The sequence below is a fragment of the Arvicanthis niloticus genome, chromosome 14 (genome assembly GCF_011762505.2).
Source record: "Arvicanthis niloticus isolate mArvNil1 chromosome 14, mArvNil1.pat.X, whole genome shotgun sequence".
In the NCBI taxonomy this organism is placed as follows: domain Eukaryota; kingdom Metazoa; phylum Chordata; class Mammalia; order Rodentia; family Muridae; genus Arvicanthis; species Arvicanthis niloticus.
This window is the reverse complement of record NC_047671.1, coordinates 27757041-27776462: the sequence shown is the minus strand read 5'-3', so window position 1 is coordinate 27776462 and position 19422 is coordinate 27757041. Positions and strand designations below refer to the sequence as shown.

The 19422-nt window shown below is 43.6% G+C and overlaps 1 protein-coding gene across 3 annotated transcripts in view; it reads right to left on the bottom strand.

The window, feature by feature from the left end:
- Hmgxb3 (HMG-box containing 3) overlaps positions 1 to 19422 on the bottom strand; it is a 48039-nt gene that overhangs the window by 10282 nt on the left and 18335 nt on the right. For 2 of the 3 annotated variants that reach the window (XM_034518654.2, XM_076912579.1), the window contains exons 7-13: positions 15134 to 15552; positions 12926 to 13098; positions 12695 to 12792; positions 10681 to 10779; positions 8949 to 9098; positions 5364 to 5665; positions 4522 to 4649 (exon numbers count right to left, since the gene is read on the bottom strand). In XM_034518654.2, coding sequence (XP_034374545.1) covers positions 4522 to 4649; positions 5364 to 5665; positions 8949 to 9098; positions 10681 to 10779; positions 12695 to 12792; positions 12926 to 13098; positions 15134 to 15552 — 1369 coding nt within the window. The remainder of the gene's footprint in view (positions 1 to 4521; positions 4650 to 5363; positions 5666 to 8948; positions 9099 to 10680; positions 10780 to 12694; positions 12793 to 12925; positions 13099 to 15133; positions 15553 to 19422) is intronic. The other variant, XM_034518655.2, reaches the window with a different exon arrangement.

Genomic DNA, 19422 nt, shown 5'->3' with positions numbered 1-19422 from the left:
GTTCTTTATCTCCAGTTTCCTCTTCCCAGCTCACATTATTACTCCATGGATGTCAGGGTGCCCTCAGCACAGGGATTGGGGGACCCCACCCGGGCCGTAAGAGCACTCTGGTGATAAACACTCAGGTGAATTTGAATGCAGTCAAGTCAGGGTCATTTATACACAACATAATGCACAAATGTGACATAAACAAATGGAGCACATGCTCCAGTCAAGGAGGCCACAGCGCGAGCAGAGCCTTCCTAGGCACAACAGTAAAGGCTGAAACCACAAGAGCAAGGCTCTGGCTATCCAAAATCAAAACCCAACCAAACAAATGAAACCCTTGGTATCCCCCAAATCACCACACACGAAAAGACAATAAACTGAGAGAAAACTCACAAAAAGCTAAGGAAAATGGAAACATTCACAAATATAATTCACAATAGAGTAGTCCTTTCCTACTCATCCTACGGTTACGTAAAAGATCTCTACCCTATTGATTAATCAAAGAAATAAATCAATAAATAATATGCCAGTTTTAAACCTCTAATTGGCAAACTTTAGAATAGCATCCCCAACACTCCCAGAGTGGATAAGACTGGGCTTGATGACGTCAACAGATAAACAAACATCTCTAGTGACAACAAACAGCGGGATCCAATGGTTCAGCACTTAAGACAAAACAGAACAAATAAACGTAGGTGTAAGTCTAACAAAATGTAAAATTCTTAATGAGACAGTATTTAATAGCAAAATAGTCTCCGAGGCAAATTAAACCAAAAAATGTAATACAAGAAAATATAAAAAAAAATAAAGACCATATTTGTAATATGTTTTTTATATGTAAAGTTTTATCTGTAAAAACCATATTTGGATTGGAAGAATCAATATTTTTAAATAATATTCCTCAAATTGGCCTATAAATTTGACAAAACTTCCATAAAATTTCTAGTGGGACCATACATACTGATAAACAGACTAGCCAAAACAACTCATGAAGAACAAGGTTGGAGGACTCATGCTGCCTGACAGGACATATAGTGTGTGGTTCCAATAGTAGAGGCAGTGTGTACTGGGCCTCCTGTAGAAATATGTGCCCTTAATCCAAGCAGAGGCAGATAGATCTCAGTGCCTTCAAGGCCAACCTGTTCTACATAGCAAATTTCACCACAGTTAAGGCTATATCGAGGCCCTGTGGTGGTTTGAATATGCTTGGCCCAGGGAGTGACACTATTAGGAGGTGTGGTCTTGTTGGAAGAAGTGTGTCACTGTGGGAATAGGCTTTAAGACCCTCGTCCGAGCTGCCTAAAATCCAGTCTCCTTCTAGTGGCCTTCAGATGAAGATCTGAACTCTCAGCACATCCATCACTATGCCTGCCTGAACGATGCCATGGTCCTGCCTTGATGATAATGAACTGAACCTCTGAATCTGTAAGCCAGCCCCAAACAAATATTGTCCTTATAAGACTTGCCTTGGTCATAGTCTCTGTTCACAGCAGTAAAATCCTAAGACACTGTCTTAAAAAACCAAAAAGACAGAACAAGTAGACAGTGTGCACTGGCAAAGATAAACAATGGGACATTCTAGTGTCTTGAAACAGTCTTGTGTACAAAGGGCAAGTGAGGTTCAGGAATGAAACAGTGGCAAACCAATGGAGAATGGATCGTCACTCTTACAAAGTCTGGTGCAAAAACTGGACACCCGTATGCAATAAATGAATTGTATCTGGACCTTACACTTTATATAAATAAAGTTAAGTAAAGAGGCTGGAGAGATGGCTCATCAGTTAAGAGCATTTACTGCCCTGGACCTGGGTTTAGTTCCTGGGATCCAGTATTCTCTTCTGGTCTCTGTTGGTACCAACACCATGTGGATCACAGCCATTCATGCATTCATATATATACACAAAATAAAACTACATCTTTTTATACAGTTAAACAGATGAACCCTAGGGGCTGGGAGGGCAGCTCCGTCAGTAAACTGATGCCCTGATCTAGGCTCAACCCCTAGAGCCATGTGGAAACAAAACAACAAGAAACTGGCCATGGCGCCACACATCTCTTTTATCTCGCAGGTTCTTCAGCCATCCTGGGCACATAACAAACCTCAGGCTAAAAACACATTAAGGACTGGGAAGATGTCTTTGTGGGTAAAGTTTATGTCATACAAGTCTGAGGACCTGAGTCTGGATCCCCAGAACCCAGGTAAAGAGGGCAATGGCAGTCTATCTACAGCCTCAGCTCTCCTACAGGCAAATGGGAGGCAGAGTTAACAGAATTCTGGGCCACCCACCCTGTCCTAGGCAGCAACCAAAAAGAAACTCTGTCTCAAACAAGGTTGAAAGAAAACTGACACCAAGGATGTCCTCTGATCTCCACATGTACACCACAGCACACACAAATACACATAGAAAGAGTAAAAACAAAACAAAAACTTCAAAAACTACACATCCACTGTTGGTGACTGGGGTACCATAATGTAATACCACTGCACGTACAGCTGGGAAGGCTAAAAGCACCACCGTGTGCTGGCAAATGGCTCAAACTCTCACACAGCGAAGGAAGGAAGTCATTTTGGAAAATGATTTGTTGTCACCTATAATACTAAACATATACCTACCATTTGGACCATCACGCACTTCCTTAGAAGAAATGAAAATATATGCTCACACACAACCTATATACAAATGTTTGTAGCAAATCTGTAACTGCCAAAGCATGGTAACAATCATCCTTCAGCAGGCAGGGTAGACTAGCAGGCCCATCCACAGGGGGAGATGAGTCACTGATGACAAGGCCCACACTGATACACTAGAACACAAGAACAGGTTCAGGGGACTACACACCATTGCTTTATTTACATTATATACTATATTTGCTCTTGAGTGAAGGGCACAAGAATGTGAGTTAAACAGCTACCAAATGAGGTGAGTTCAACCATAAGAGGCTCGACTGCCTTGTGATCCAGCCAGCACATCCGTCAGAACTCACGGAAAACACAACAAAGGAATTCTTTTATTTGTTTGGTTTTGTTTTTTGATTTCTTGAGATAGGGTTAATGTGGTTACAGCTGCCTGGAACTCACTATGTACACCAGCTGGCTCACAACTCACAGAGATCTACCTGCTTTGCCTCCCAAGTGCTGGGTACTCTATGTAAATTTAAACAGGAATTTAATTAAAAATGTACAAGCCTGAACACTAGCTTACATAAAAAATACAGGGAGAAAAATGGGAATGGGAAATGGTTAAGATCACAAAATAATATTTAGCACTAACTGGCAATACAAGATTTAACAGGAATTCAAGTTAGGCAACTTAAGGTTCTAAAGACAAAAAATAAGTATGTTTTAATCCTCAGCACAAATTCTGGATGTCAACTCAGGATTCACACAACAATTGGTGCATGGGTTTTGTTGTTGTTGTTTGTTTTTTTGAGGTTCAAAGACAATTTTATTTGTGCATTTAAAGAAAAACCCCAGGGCAGAAAGTTGTAAATCTCAGCAGCTGGAGAATGCAGGGGTGAAAGAAGCCACGCCCGCCCAAGGCGAGCTGACAGGAGGTCAGCCAGCCACAAAGTGGGAAAGCAACCAAGTTTGGAGGGAGCTGCAGGGAGAGAGTACCAGAGAACCAGAGAAAGAGAGCTTAGAAGAGGAAAAGGAAAAACCGTCTACAGTTTAACGTGGTGAACTCCACTTTTGAGAATTAGTCCAAAAGAAATAGACACGCATTAATTCTTCAACGATAAGAAGATGGTAAAGCAGAGCAGCACTCATCCTTTCTAAAGAGGCTGCTTCTCTATCTGTTGGCAGAGGAAGATGATAAACTGTTAAATTAAGATAGCATGCTCTACAATTCCCAGCATGCTCTCCCTCTCTTCAGAGAAACTAGAATGCTACACACACTTCTCTGGCTCCTGACATTCTGCAGACAATGAACACATCTGAAGAAAAAGAGTTGTGGCAAGTGTTTTTTTTTCTCAGGCAGGATCACTTTGGCTTCTCTAACTTGTGTACTTACCAGCCTTTTTCCTACAATGAAGACTTGCTGTAAGACAGGGTCTCATTAAGTAGACCTGGCTGGCCTACAACTCACTAAGCACATCAGGCTGGTCTCAAACTTACAGAACTCCACCTGTCTGCCTCCTGAATGCTGGAATTAAAAGTGAGCTGAGAGCTGTTGTTTTATTTTTTTGGTTTCACAAGACAGGGTTTCACTGTGTAGCCCTGGCTGTCCTACGACTCAGCTTGTAGACCAGGCTGGCTCCAAACTCATAGCTCTGCCTGCCTCTGTCTCCCCAGTGCTGGTATTAAAGGTGTGCCACTAGTGACTGGCGAGAACTGTTATTCTTAAACTAACTTGGTTGTAGACTCCAGAGAAGGAAGAGTTATACTCCTCGAGGTGACTGTTGCTGAGGTGGAGCCAATCAGGCAAAGACGAATTCTTCAGAACCTGCTAAGATGGGTGCAAAGCACAGACCAGTAAGGTGGCTCCTAAACCTGTTCTGGGGTGCTTGAGGACACAGAAGGTTAGTGCCTACCTGTGTAGATGTCCATGAAGCTGTGCAAAGCCAAACAATGAGGATTCAGACACATCTTCACCTGGGCAGTCACCACCTGTAGCCGGTTAGCTGTCAGGAGCCAGCATTCCTGGGGCCCGGCCAGAGAGCTAGTAGCCAGAACGAAAACCAGGAGGGAAATCAGCCTCTTTATGCAGGGCACAGGCTATGGTCAGAAGCAAAACTCTGCAACCAGCAAAAGAATGTGCTGGATCTCTTTCCAAGATTTTCTAGGTGATGTCTCCATCTCATTGAGATCTAAGCTCTGAAACTGTACTTACAAGGAAATCTAACTCTCAAGTTATTACATGATTCAAGTGATCCCACCGAAAACTCAAATTCTATGCTAGGCAGGCCAGATATAATCTAAACCCTAGGTAGACTAACTAGGTAGGTAACAAGCTTTAGGAATGTCTAAATTGACTTCTAATTCAATAAAAAAAACATAAAAAATATTTATCTTATTGGTATGTTTTGCCTGCATGTATGTATGTACACCTTGCGTGTGCTGTCTGGTGCCCATGGAGGTCAGAAAAGGGCAACAGATTCTTTGGAACTGGAATTACAGATAGTTATGGGTGCTCAGCACCATGTGGGTGCTGAGAATTAACTTGGGTCCTTTACAAGAGCAAAAATTGCTCTTAACCTTAGAGCAAACTCCAGCCCCTAATTGCTAAGTATTTCACCATCAGCAATTGAAAAGGTGAAGGAAACCTACGGAAAGCACAAGATAGTATCTTCCCAGGTTTTGACGGTAACACTGAAGAAAGAGGCAGCACGAGTGTGGGACAGGGCAGCTAGGGGCAGAGTAAAGTGGTGCTTACTTTTGTCCCCCTTTGAACAATGGGCTGCTACAGAGAAGGCACTGTGTGGATGGAGACTCATAATAATTCGACCAGGAGGTCTGCTCGATGGTGACTGTCTCCTCACTCACGTTGGACAGGATAAGTCGAGAGCTGTTTAGTTCATGAATCAAGGCAAAGACCTCAGCCAGCTCTGACTCATTCTCAGGAATCTGCATGACTTTACGCAGCAGCTGCAGCGTGGACTGACGCTGGATCTCCCTCTGGGTTGTGTTCAGGGGTTCTGTGGTACTTGGCACATCTGGGTGTGGTGAGCTCGCCTCCTGAGAAAGAGTGGGTCAAATCATTAAGCAGAGGGTAGAGAGACAGACGCAGGAGAAAGCGGGGAGGGTATGACTATAGTTCTGTTAATAACTCATCATGATGCTAAAAGCTCTCTGGGACTCAGTTTTTCTATCAATAAAGTGTATCTCTCTCTCTCTCTCTCTCTCTCTCTCTCTCTCTCTCTCTTTTTTTTTTTTTTTTTGGTTTTTCAAGACAGGGTTTCTTTGTCTAGTCCTGGCTGTCCTGGAACTCACAGCTGTACACCAGGCTGGCCTCAAACTCAGAAATCCGCCTGCCTCTGCCTCCCAAGTGCTGGGATTAAAGGCGTGAGCCACCACTGCCTGGCATAAAGCATATCTCTTGGCAACAGGTTTAACTGTTAGCTCCCACTCATTGGGAGGATAATAGACCTGAGGTTCAGTTCTAGAGAGGACACTTGTGGCTATAAATGTAGGACCCTGAGTCAATTTGATTTTTCAGAAACGTAGTAGTATCTTCATCTGTGATATAAAGGACAAAAATACAAGTAATCTCAGGAGGCTTGTGAAGAGATGGCAGAGGTGAGGACAACTGTCTAAAATCCCCTCCCTCAGCTCACTTCTCTCGCCAGGCATGGAAAGCAGTGTCCTGATGCTGGTACTGCAACATGCAAGCAGACTTATCTAAGGGCTATGACTGCAGACTGTTAGAGATGGACAACAACCCAAACCCACCTTCCAGAGAGGAGGTAAGCCAGAGAGAGTGAGTGAAATGAATGGGGGAAGTTCTGTTCCCTCACTAATCGCTATCTTGAGATACTGAGGCCATTTTCCCTACTGCAGTGAAAGTTTCCACACCCCCTAGAAGGGATGCTCCAAGTAGGGTTTTTCACCATGCACCTTCCTGGATGGGTCTTTCTTCTTTGTGCTATAATCTTGGTGTTTTATATCCTTCTAGAATGCATGTCAAAATTCTACCACTTAGTAGAGGTGGGACCTTAGAAGGTGATCAGTCATGCCAGAGCCTCATAAGGACAAGACAGGAAGACCACAAATTTTCAATCAATCAATCAATCAATCAAATGTATCAGGGAAGTTCTTTGTACCTTTTATTGTATGAAGACAAAGCAAGAGGGTGCCATGTAGAAGCTAGAAGGCGAGCCCTAGTCAGACATTAAACCTGCTAGCATCTTGGATATTTCAGCTTCTACAACTCTAAAATACAAACTTCTATTATTTAAAGAAACATTTTCTAGTAGTCTTTCAGCACCACTGTACAGATTAATTTAGGCACGGCAAGTCATCCAAGTAGCAAAGTCCTGTGGTTCAGTAAGGACTAGGAGTGGAAGGATCAACACATATCTGGACTACAGAAAGTCTTTGTCTTTAAATACTGGGTGGTTTCAGCGTAAGGGGAGCTTTATATACTACCAGGACAGGGTTCTGAACAGACCTCCTGTGTCCTCCGTGCTCCCTGGCACACCCCTTCACTGCAAGGTTCTGAACAGACCTCCTGTGTCCTCCGTGCTCCCTGGCACACCCCTTCACTGCAAGGTTCTGAACAGACCTCCTGTGTCCTCCGTGCTCCCTGGCACACCCCTTCACTGCAAGGTTCTGAACAGACCTCCTGTGTCCTCCGTGCTCCCTGGCACATCCCTTCACTGTAAGGTTCTGAACAGACCTCCTGCATCCTCCGTGCTCCCTGGCACACCCCTTCACTGCAAGGTTCTGAACAGACCTCCTGTGTCCTCCGTGCTCCCTGGCACATCCCTTCACTGCCAATCTTAAGTCAACATGGCTCATCTGAATTCACCTAGGAGATGCTCCTCTGGATGTGAGGGTGTGTATAAAGTTAACTGAGGAGGGAAGAGCAATCTGAAAATGCACAGACCCCTTCTTCCAACCCACAAGCTGAGTGCCCTATTGAATAAAGAGGGAAAAGGAGACCAGAGAGATGGCTCAGCAGGCAAAGACACTTGACACCAACTGTGACAGCCAGAGTTTGATCCTGGGAGCCCACATGGTGGAAGGAGAATGGCCCCCATAAGCTGTAAGGTGCCTGTCAGTGGAACAGTAGCATTCCTCTTTTGAATCCTGATCTGCCCAGATGTGAGCCAAGATCCCAGTGGCACAGCCTTAGGCTACTATCCCTTAAACCAAACCACAAGCAAAACAAAGTCTCCTCTTTTTTTTTTTCCTCTCACTGTGTAGCCCTGGCTGCCCTGGAATTCACTTTGTAGACCAGGCTAACCTCAAACTCCAGAGATTCACCAAGTGCTGGATTAAAGACATAGCCTACCATGCTAGGTCTTTCCTCCTTCTTCCTGGCTGCTTCTCGCTAGGCATTTGGTCAGAGCAACAAGGAGATGTAACTAACATAGTCACTGACCCACTCACTGGTGAGCATAGGCACCTGCTTGCCTATTTGTTTGCCAAACCAGCAAGAGACCTGGGTTATAGATCTCTGTAGAAGCTAACTGCAAAGTAACAGAGGATGTGTTTTTCTGTCTCCCTGACTGTACTTGTATGGTTCCTTACTTTTTTTCCTACACTAGACTGAAAGCACCTCAGGGAAGGGGCCAGGTGACGGTCATCTCTGAACACCTGGCTCATACGGCATAAAATGTATGCTGATGAATGAATGAATGAACGGCTGCAAAAGAGTGCGTACTGTCAGAACGGGCTAAAAGGTCACGGATCCCCACACCCTGCTGTGCTGAGACTGAGTCACACTATTCCTTTAGAACCAGAGATGAGAACAGAAAGGACTGAAGGCACTCCAGCCAAGAGAGGGTAGTTTTAATTACAAGAGTTGCAAATATGTGTCATATATGGAACTCGAAAGGTAAGTTACAAAGACTGTATCTTTACCAATGGGTTAATTCATGATAAATTAATAGATCCAAGTTACTTCAGGGTGCCTTTGTTATGAAGTGAGCTCCCTCTGACTCCTTGTTCTGTCTTATGGCGCTCTCTACCATGTTACGATACAGAGAAAACCCCCATCAGACACTAAGTAGATCCCAACCAGTACCTTGTTCTTGAGTTCTCAGCCTCCAGAACTGTACATAACCCACCTCTGTATTACATTATCCAATCCAGGACACTTTGTTATAGAAGCATAAAACGAAGTAGGTCATCAACTAAGCCCCATTCTGGCATTGAGGACAAGGCCCAGAGAGAAGATACTTTGTCAAGTTGAGAACCTACAATCTGGTCCCAATCCTGATTCTAATCACTAATCATGTATTAAAGTCCAAAGTACAACTCCAGTCTAAGGTAAATGTTTAGGGAAGGAACTCACGATGGCCTTTGTAGTTTTCTCAGTCCTGTCTTTGGCAAGGTTAAAACCACAGCTGGGACAGATCCGAGGTTTGTGCCGGTTGGTGTAGACATAGCTACAGGAGGGGTTTTTGCACTTTCCCCGTCCTCTCGAGGTAGCCAGGCCCAAATCCTAAAAAAGCCAAGACCTATGATTAAACTACAAAAATTAGGTTAAAGAACCAAAAAACAGCATGGCCGGGTGTCAGTTTAAAGGAAGTAACAATTCAAATCTGCTTTAGCATAATCTAAAGATTCTTACTCTTTCTCTTTCAGAAAAAGATGCAAGTCTAGTCCTTCTGTATCTGTGAAACAAGAAAGTTGACTCCAAGATTCAGAAACGCAAGCCCCTGGGTGTGTGGTGCACGGCTATAGTAGTCCAGCACTTGGGAAGGGAGAGGAGAATAGTAGGAGTCCAAGGTTGGCCCCAATGACTCCACAGCAAGCTCAGGGCCAGCCTGAGCTCAATAAGACCCTGCCTTTAAAAAAGGAAGAGACAGATAGCCAGCAGTGAAAGACTTGCTATAGAAGCAAAATTACCAGAGGTCAGAATCCCAGAATCCAAATAAATGCCAAGTGGGTGTGGCAGTTCACCTGTGACCCCAGCAATGGAAGGCAGAAATGGGCTTTCCCAGAGCAAACTAGCTAGCAGGATTAACTGTATCATCAGTAACCTCTTAAAGGTCTTAACATCAGCCTTGGGCTGGCACTGGCACTGTCTCTGTCTCTGTCTCTGTCTCTGTCTCTCTCATACACCACACTTTCAAGGCTGGCTAGGCTAGTGCTACAGAGTGAGTTCAAAGCCAGCCTAAATAAAAAATATAGTCTTGTCCCAAAATCATTTAAAAAGCACCAAGAACCAGGTGATGGTGGCACACATCTTTATCCCAGCACTTAGGAGGCAGAGACAGGCAGATCTCTATATGATTTTGAGGTCAGCCTGGTCTACAAAGAGAGTTCCAGGACAGCCAAGGCTACAAAGAGAAACCCTGTCTTCAAAAATCACCAAGCAAAACAAAAGGTGTTAAGGGTGTAGTGCAGTTCAGTCGTGTTTTGAGGTTATGAGTTCAACCCCAGCTCTGAAAACAGTATGATAACGAGGCAGGAAAACTCCTGTGGGGAACACCGCATGAGCCAGAGGAGCTGCTCTACACGAACACCTCTCACACTCACTCAGGTGACTAGTTTTTCAGTTTGCTTTAGAGAAGTGTATTACTGCCTAAACTTGTTTGTGAAACACCCCCCAAATCCCTCGCCGTCTTGCTCTAATTTCACTTTAGTTTATGGGTGGGAGTGTTTTGCCTGTATGTCTGTCTGTGCACCACCACATGTGACTGGTGCCTGTAGAGACCAAAAGTAGGTGTCAGATTCTCCAGTACTGGAGTTACTAACAGCTGTAAGCATCATGTGGGTGCTGGGAATCAAACCTGTATCCTTTGGAAGAACAGCCAGTGCTCTTAACCACTAAGCCATCTCTCCAGCCCCCAACCCCACTTTCTAGGTTAATGTATTAACTACACACACACACACACACACACACACGAGCAGATTCCACCAGCAACTTTCATTGTATCACTGATGGGGTGCTTAGCATCCTCACTCATAGCTGACCCTGATGCACCCACTCTCTGCTGCTGCTCCTGGCACCCCAGATTCCAACAAACCTTCAACCACAAAAATCAAAACAACTTCCCGGCAGTAAGATACACACTTACCAATGTGACGGTGCAGCTGTATTTATACGGAGGGAACATGTCAGGCTTGACCTCTACGATTTTCAACTGAGGAGTCCTGTTGCTTGTGCAACTGGATAGCTGTGGATCAGAACAATTCAGTCAGTGTTGGTTCTATACCTTACACAAAATCCTCAGGGCCTGGGTCCTCAAACAACTTGAAATAATTTCTGAAGAAAACTACAGTAGACCTATGCACCATAAGAATGTTTACTGGCAGTCACCAATATGCCAAAGACTGAATGTCAGGTTCAGATCCATGGGTTGCCACACTTCTCTGTGTAGCTTTGAACTACAGATCCAATTTATACCTGCTTTGGGGCAGTAAGATTTGTAATAGCTATTCATATAAATACATAATTGAATACTGTTAGCACAAAAGGAAGTCTGAGGTCTAGCTGGTAAACTGTCATGAAACGAGTGGAAGATTATTGTTGTTTTCCCCCTTAAGATCTACGAAGAGTCTAGAAGGAATGCATATATAATCCTTATAATGAAAAGATATGCACTGTAAATTAAAACGATGCTCTAACAGTGAATTTAAGTTGTTAATTGGTTTATGAGAAACAAAGAGATGTGACCTTTCTAACTGAACCATGCTGCTGAGCAAAAGGAACTCTTCACAGGACGGAAGATCTGTCCAGTGACAGGGGCACAGGAAGGGACAACAGGAGCAGGAATCACACTGGACTTCTTTCTACCCAAGACCACATACACAACAGCAGCTGTCACTACATCTGGGCAACGGACAGAACACTCTCGCGTTGAACTTGTCAAGACAAATTCAGAGCAGTGAGAGAAAGTTCTTCAACAAAAGCATGGTAAGGAGGATGGTGGGTGGGTTTTCCCATTTCAATCTCGACTGTGACAGTTTTCCAGCTATGGGCCACAAAGTTGAAGACAACACTTTGAGAGTAGGAAGGGGAACTACCAAAGTGAGTGCACAGGAGTGCACACCTCTATTAGCTGTTTCATGTGTGTACTGACTGGGCTGGAATACAAAAACAGACTTTAACAGAGGACCATAAGAATGTCTGGAAAATACTGGCTTAGGCGACTGGATTTGCTGTAATAACCAGACATCATTTTAAAAGCAAACTAAACAGCCATAAAAATCAAAACAATATCCTGATCCTAGATCCTATATGGAATGGGAAACAAGCCCGGGGAAAAGACCAAATTGGAGTCTGAAGTTAAAACCGAACACTAGCATTTAGCAATAGAATCTCCCTATGCTTAAGAAATACACAGAGAATTATTACAGAATAAAGTATCTGCACAAAGACAGCAAATGGGACTCACATAATTGCAATTTGTTATCAATTACACTTGGGGACAGGGGTTAGATATATGGCTCAGTAGTTAAGAGCATGTGCTGCTCTTAAGTTGCTCTTAAGTTGCTCCAAGTTGGGTTCCTAACACTCACACTGGCCTTTAAGCCTCACAACTGCCTTTAAGTCTCGGACTTCCAAGAACACCTGCACTCATGTGTACAAATCTATAGCCACAGACATATACATAAATAAAAACACAGCAAGTCTTTAAAGAGTTGCACTTATTTGTTTTATGTGCACATGGGAGAGACGCATGCGTGTGTGTAAAGGCTGGAGATGACACTTAGGAGCTGGTGGCTCCTCCTATCATGTGGGTCCTGGGGACTGAACTCAATCAAGTCTTCAGGTTTAACAGCAAGTGCCTTTCTTTCCCTGCTGCGTCAGCATCCTGACAGGGGATCACACGTTAATAGGTGATTATGGGTAAAGAGTTTATAGGTGCTCATTAAATGCTTTTGGTTTTGTCTATTTTAAAGCTTACAGATTATCTAAATAAAAGGCTAAAAAGTATGTGTTTACCTTAGAAGTGAAATGTCACGTTTTACTACTAGAGGCCTCTTACTGAAAAGACTGGTGACTGCATTTGTCTGTGCCCTGTGACTCAAACATTAAACACACTGAGTACATTTCCACACTGTGCTCCTTTTGGGACTGGGTCTTACCTTTACTTCACCAGTGCTGGGCGGCTGCTGGACGGGTTGGCCCAGCTGTTTCAGCGTGCTTGGCTTCAGGCCACAAGTCCTCACAGAGGGAGTCTTATCTGAGAGAACCAGAAACCAACCTGCTGACTTAAAGCCATTCTGCTTCCCCAGGTCTCTCCTTCCTGTTCTCCACCACCACTCCCGGCTCCTTACCATCAGACACCCCACCCCCAGGTCTGAACTAGCTCTTACCCAGGGGGAAAGCCTGACTGGCCCTGGGCAGTCCCACACTGCTGCCCCGTCCAATACTTGTTGGGGCTGGCAGTATTGCTCTCATAGGTCTCGCTGCAGCCAGTAAGGAGGGCTTGCCTCGGGCTCTGCCTTTGAGCTCTGGGGCTTTCGGTCCAGTGGTGAACAGGTCAACTCTGGAGGGAGGAAAAAACCAACCATGAAGGAAAGCTGGAGAATTTGCACAAAGGAAGGAGACCAAAGTATAACATCCAAATAATACTTTTTAGACAAAGTGAATTAAATTGCAGACTTTATAAATCTGTAGGGCTCTAGACAAGTACTGAAGTTTTTAAGCATAAATTTGGTGAAGTAAGTATCTGTGAGTCATCACAAAGACACCTGAGTGTTGTGATGTACCTCTGTAATCCTAGAAGGAAGGTCAGGGATTCACACCATCCTTGGCTACAGAGTGAGGACAAGGGTAGGCTAGGCTCCATGAAAAGGTCTCAAAAACCCAAATAAGTAAGTAATATACAAGTATAAAGCACTGTCGACAGTATGTAGTAACAGGCACTGCAGTTGTACTCTCAAATTTGCCTCTAAGAAAAACAAGTGCTACTTGAGGCCGATCAAGCTCCCACACCAGGACAGTACAGACATCGTGGCCAATGAACCTTGCCTGGTCTTAATCTTTCCAGTGCTGATGGTAATAAGCACACACAGCCCCTAAAGTAATTTATGTCCCAGATACAGTCAGAGCCCACAGCTTCACACTTTTGCATACTAAACTATCTCCAGAGTATACATACTGTTTTAAGGAGAAGAGAGGGAGAGGGTTTAGCAGCACACCCACTCTGTAGCATTTGTGTACAAAGTAGAAAATGGGCTCAAGAGATTCGGGGGTTAAGAGAATTTGCTGTTCTGGAAGAGGACCCAGGTTCTAACCTCAGCACCCACAAGGTGGCTTACAACTCCAGTTCCAAGGATCTGATGCTCTCCTCTGATATCTGTGGATACCAGGCACATAGGTTTCAGACAGATATACAGGCAAAACACCCGTACACATAAAATAAAAATAAATCCAAAAGAGTAGGAAATTCATGCGCATGTATACGTGTTTGTGTTTAAAATTTCTGACACGGTAGAGAATTGGAAATATTGCCTAACCCTGGGAAATAATGACTACATAATAGGACAGAAAAGAGATTTTTAAAAAATGTGTTTCTTATACTTTTAAAATTTGAACTATGTGAACATATTTCCTAGTCATTCAATCAAAAAAAAAAAAACCCTTACAAATCACACTAGAAACCAAATGTGGAACTAGTGATGTTTCAGAGGTCAGTTCCCCAGGGGAGGAGGCTATCCTGTATTCTACAGGGTGTTTAGGAAGGAGTCTATTCCCCACTTAGATGTTAGCAGCAAACCTCTCTCCAGCTGTGACAACCAAAATACCTCCCAGCCCTGTCAAAGCATCTCCTGTAGGCAGCTTCTCCCAGCTGAGAACTCCTGAGATTAGCAATGAGTCTTCAGTTAGGAGAACAATAGCTCCCGTGACAACACACAACACACACACAGCCAATTAAGCCTCTAATAAGGAAAGGGGGAGAAAAGCCCACACTTGCTGCCTTCCTCTTTGTAAGGTGCCAGCCTGAATGCTTTATAAGCTATCTTTCCTAGTCTTTACAATCAGTCACATATAATGTGTGAGATATATTCTTTCCAACTCAAGGTCTTTCAAAACTAGTCATAAGACATCAAGGGACTATATCAAAGGTCAAACAGAAGCTAGAGATGGCAGGACTCAAGCTGAGTCTCTGACTACAGCCAAAGAATCTTTGCACAGGATGCCAAAAGAAGTCCTCTCTTTCTAATCCCATATTCAGGGTTGGTAACACATGTGGGGTTTTGTTTGTTTGTTTGTTTAGTTGGTTGGTTGGTTGGGTTTTTGGTTTTTTAAACTCTGCCCACGACCTGTCCTAGCTCCTGCTAGGATCTTCTTTAGGAAGACTGACACGAAAAGATGTACAAGGAATGTAACAACAATGTACAGTTAGCAGAGTATACAGGAGATGACACTGTGTCTCCAGGCAGTGGTGCTAGAGACTCTCTGGGCTCTGCTGCCTCTCTCAGGACTGTTCTAAGGACACCTGACGAAGCGAACATGGGACTCTTGCTTAGCTGCTGTTCTAAACATAGTCCCAGTAATATATAATTACACTGGCATACCCTGGAGACTTTTTGTGAGCTTGGAGTAAACTGGAGGTGCTGGTCCCCTCGGCCAATGGCGGTTTGTCTGGTCCAGCACTGTCATTCTCAGGTGTCCCCAGGGAGACCTCAGCCTTTACACCATTCTTGACAACCGGCATCTTAGTTACCGCTGCGCCACGATTCCCAGGAACTTCCTTGACCAAAACATGAGCATCGGAGACAATCACTTCCTCCCACTCACTGTCCTCACCCCCTTCTCTTGGAGGAGCTATGGTTAAGAGCTGGCTTACAGCTTCTGAGTTCTCCAGAGTCAGTTTTGAAGCATTTTCCTTAGAGGGGTTTTGCTCAGTGGTGACAGACTGCTGATTTCTTTTAATCACAGAACCTTTGGAGGAGACACCCGAAGCCAATTCCACTTTGACTTTGGCTGGCTTTTCCTAGAAAAAATTTAAAAAAAAAAAAAAAAAAAAAAAAAAAGCTTGTATGGATAAAGGCATTTCACAGCTGACAATGACATCCACAAATAGTCTCTCTTTTGATCTCCTTTTTAAAATTACATGGGTGATAAATAAGGAAATGAGTCCAGGGAGAAGAGTTAAGATCAGAGTATAAAAGAGACTTTATGTAAAGCTTCTGCTGCAGGGTCTTCTCACTCAAGCACTGGATGCCCCAGGAGTTGATTGGAAAGTTCCTTCCCGACATGCCTCTTTTCCATCATCAGCTGTCCCCATCTAGAAAGAGGCTGACATCTTGTAGCACCACGTGGTTTACCGTGGGAGCTTTCCTATGAGATTTAGTTTATCCCAATGTGCTCAGGTTCAGTTTTCATCCCCTTAGAGAAAACCTTAGTCCTAGATTCTTTTGGGCGAGTCAATAGGAATGACTTATAAATAAGTCACACATTTCAAAAAGTCAAACCAACCCATACACGTTCATTATGTTAGAAGTTAGACAGAGGTTCACCATCGAGCCTTAGCCATCCTAAAATTTGCTATACAGACCCATACACCAGACTGGCCTCGGACTTTAGCCTCTATCTCTGCCTCCAGAATGATAAGTTTATAAGTATGTGATGCCACTCCTGCCTGCCAGATCTACTTCTAAAGTCCCTGCTGCCTCTGTTTTGTTCAGTAAGCACAGCTGTGGAAATAACAGCAGTTATACACAAATACACACATATACAAATACATATATTAAATTTTTTAAACACTGGTTGTCTCTGGGTTAGGTTTTATGAAAGGTACTATATATGAACTAAGCGAAAATCTAAAGATGGGTTCCACTCCTAATGTGTGTGATCTAGGGCAAACTTTATCTGAATTCTTTCTTCACATACATGGCAGGACTGGGTTCTCCTGAGGTGGTACTAGACTCTTGCTGGTAGGGATTATAAGCATGAGTCACCAACTCCATATGGGATTAAAGAGAGAAACTGTGGCCCCTACAAAAGTCTTGGTTGGTGGCCAGAGACTCAGCTCCAATTCCGACTATCTCTGGCTTCTGTTGGACTTTGGACATTAGTCACTTCAGGTCTCTTGACTTTGGTTCTGAAAAACACTGAGTTGGACATTTAAAAACCTGACAGAAGCAAGATAGCATTCTGGATGGCCCAATTCTTCCCTTCACAGGGCCTGTCTGGATGCTGTATGAAATACAGTATCTGTGGCTAATGTCATTAAAGTTTCAACCACAATCCCTTCAGACTTCTGCAGCCATCTGGGCATGTCCTTTTCCTGGCTAACGACCAGGAACAGACGACCTTACAGTGACTGTTAGAGGAACTCTGCCACACAGCACTCTCAGACTCTTAACAGACTAGCTCTGGAGAAACAGCATGACAATAAAGGACCAAGTAAACTGCAGGGCTTATTCAGTGCAACACAGGGAAAAGTCAACCCAGAACCAACAGCCTAAACTCACCTCTTAAGATGCAATCTTTGAGCAGTACACTGCCTACCAAGTAGGCTATTTAAAACTGTTTGTGGAGAAAGATAATGAAAAAAATTGAACAAACACTATCCAGGCAATTTCACATTTGTCATTGACTCAACCTGAATTGTTTAGATGTTGCTTTAAGATGGAACTGAACACACACAGCTAAATAATCACTGTCAGAGCACATAAAAATGACACCTTGATTTACACAGCCTTACTCACTGGCTTTTATTCCAACTAATTCATGGGGAACTGTGGCATGTATTTCTCAGGTTAACTGTAGCCAGTCTGATTCCAGGGACAACATAAGGGAAGGCCAATCATTTCCCAACTGTCATGCATGCACATGTAACTTCAAAAAACAGTTTATGTGTGACTCAAAAATTACAACCCAAATCTTAGATTCTGCAGCTAAATACGATCATAATACCTGGGAAAGTGGTTTAGTGGGAAAGGTGCTGCATTTAGCAAGTTACTTCTCTTTAATTTTCCTCAGAAAAATGTAATCAATTGAAGTAGCTGATAACTAAAACCACCTCTACGTCTAAAATGATATGTTACATGGATATTACATGTTCTCCGCATACTCATTCTGTTGGTTGGGAAAAAAAAATCTGACTCAGTAAGTCAAGAGAAGGGTTAAGAAGCTAAAAAGAATATTCTCATGTGATAAGTAAACCAAGGTAATATTATGTTGAGGAGGCATACATGAACTCACAAGTGCATACATATTTAATGAAGAAAAGTCAGTTAAACCAGAATCTGGGGCCAGTGATATGACTCGGTGGGCAAAGGCACTCACCACCAAGCCCGAGAACCCGAGTTTAGTTCTTGAAGGAAAGAACCTGCTCCTACAAACTGTCCTATGATCTCCACATGCATGTTGAGGTGAGGTGAGCACAAGTGAACACTGGGCACGCGCACACGCGCACACACGCGCACACACGCGCACACACACATACACACACACACACAGAGCAAATAAAAGGTTAGACATGGTAGAGCATTAATCCCAGCACTCGGGAGGCTGTACAAGAGGATCTCTGTGAGTTTGAGACAGCCTGCTCTACATATCAAGTTCTAGCCACATAATGAGAATGTATTTCAAAAACAAACTAAAAAACCCAAACAAAATGAAGTGGAAATTTCTGGTTTCTTTGGAGACTCAGTCGTGTCATGTGATATTTTTCTGAAAACTGTCTTATGAGAGGATGTTTTGCTGAGAACATGTGACATTTTTCTGAAAGCTGCCTGGAAAAGGGGTGTGTGATGCTTTGCTGGAGTGGATCCTTGAGAGAACACATGATGTTTAGAAAGGGTGTGAGTATAGCCCAACAGACACTGACGACACTGTGGCACTGCTTCACCTTGCCACTCTTTGCTGGTCTTCCTTGGGCTTTGCTGACTCTGGTCTTCGCTGACTGGTACTATAGTATTGGTCTGCCTTGCCTTCTTCACTATCATCATTAGTTGTGACTTTGTAGAGAAAAACCCACAGGATATTCCAGCAGCTGCCTCTTCCACATACCCTCGTGGTTTCTCCTGAATTGAACTGCCATTGCTGATTCATGAATGGTGTCTGCGAGTGGATCCAGCTACCACTGCTGATTCATATGACCTGAATTGCTGATATCCTGATAACAAAGACTGGAATCTCCAAAGAACTATTTCTAAACAGTTCCACATCCACCTTTGCCTTATTAACCTTTCCTTTCCACTATGCCTGGTGGGTGGTGGGCTAGAAGGGAGGTTAAAGCATTTAAAAACCCTTATTAAAGTAGGTTTTTTAAAAATCCAAGTATACAACAAAAACTCCAAAATTAAGAACACAAAATAACCCAGAACCTAAGGGAGAGAAAAGCCTACCATGCTTGCTTACACTCTCCCATGAACAAGCATAGACCCAAGGACATTTTCGGAGAACTGTATGAACAGACAAAGGGAGACTAAGACTGCAAGTCAACATCCATGGTGCAGCTGGCAAAACACATCTGGGCAAACAGAGTGAGAATAAATTAACAGTGTTCCAGAGAAAACTAGAAAAAACAGCGACAAGAAACTTGGCCTGGCTCTGGGTCTCTAGCTTTTATGTCCTTCCAGATCCTAGTAGTGCTACACTAATAGAAATAATTCTATTAGTGTAAATGATGTAGAAGATTCTATTAGATGAAGATGGTGCTGACCTCTGGAGCCCCATACCCCACACAAACACACACATATAATCAGAAAATAATAAAAGTGGGCTAGAAAGATAAGGCTCAGCAGTTAAAAACACTGGCTGTTCTTCCAAAGAGCCAGCATCTGATTCCCAGCACCCGCATGATGGTTTGCAACTGTCTGAGACTCTAGTTCCCTCTTCTGGGCATTGCATG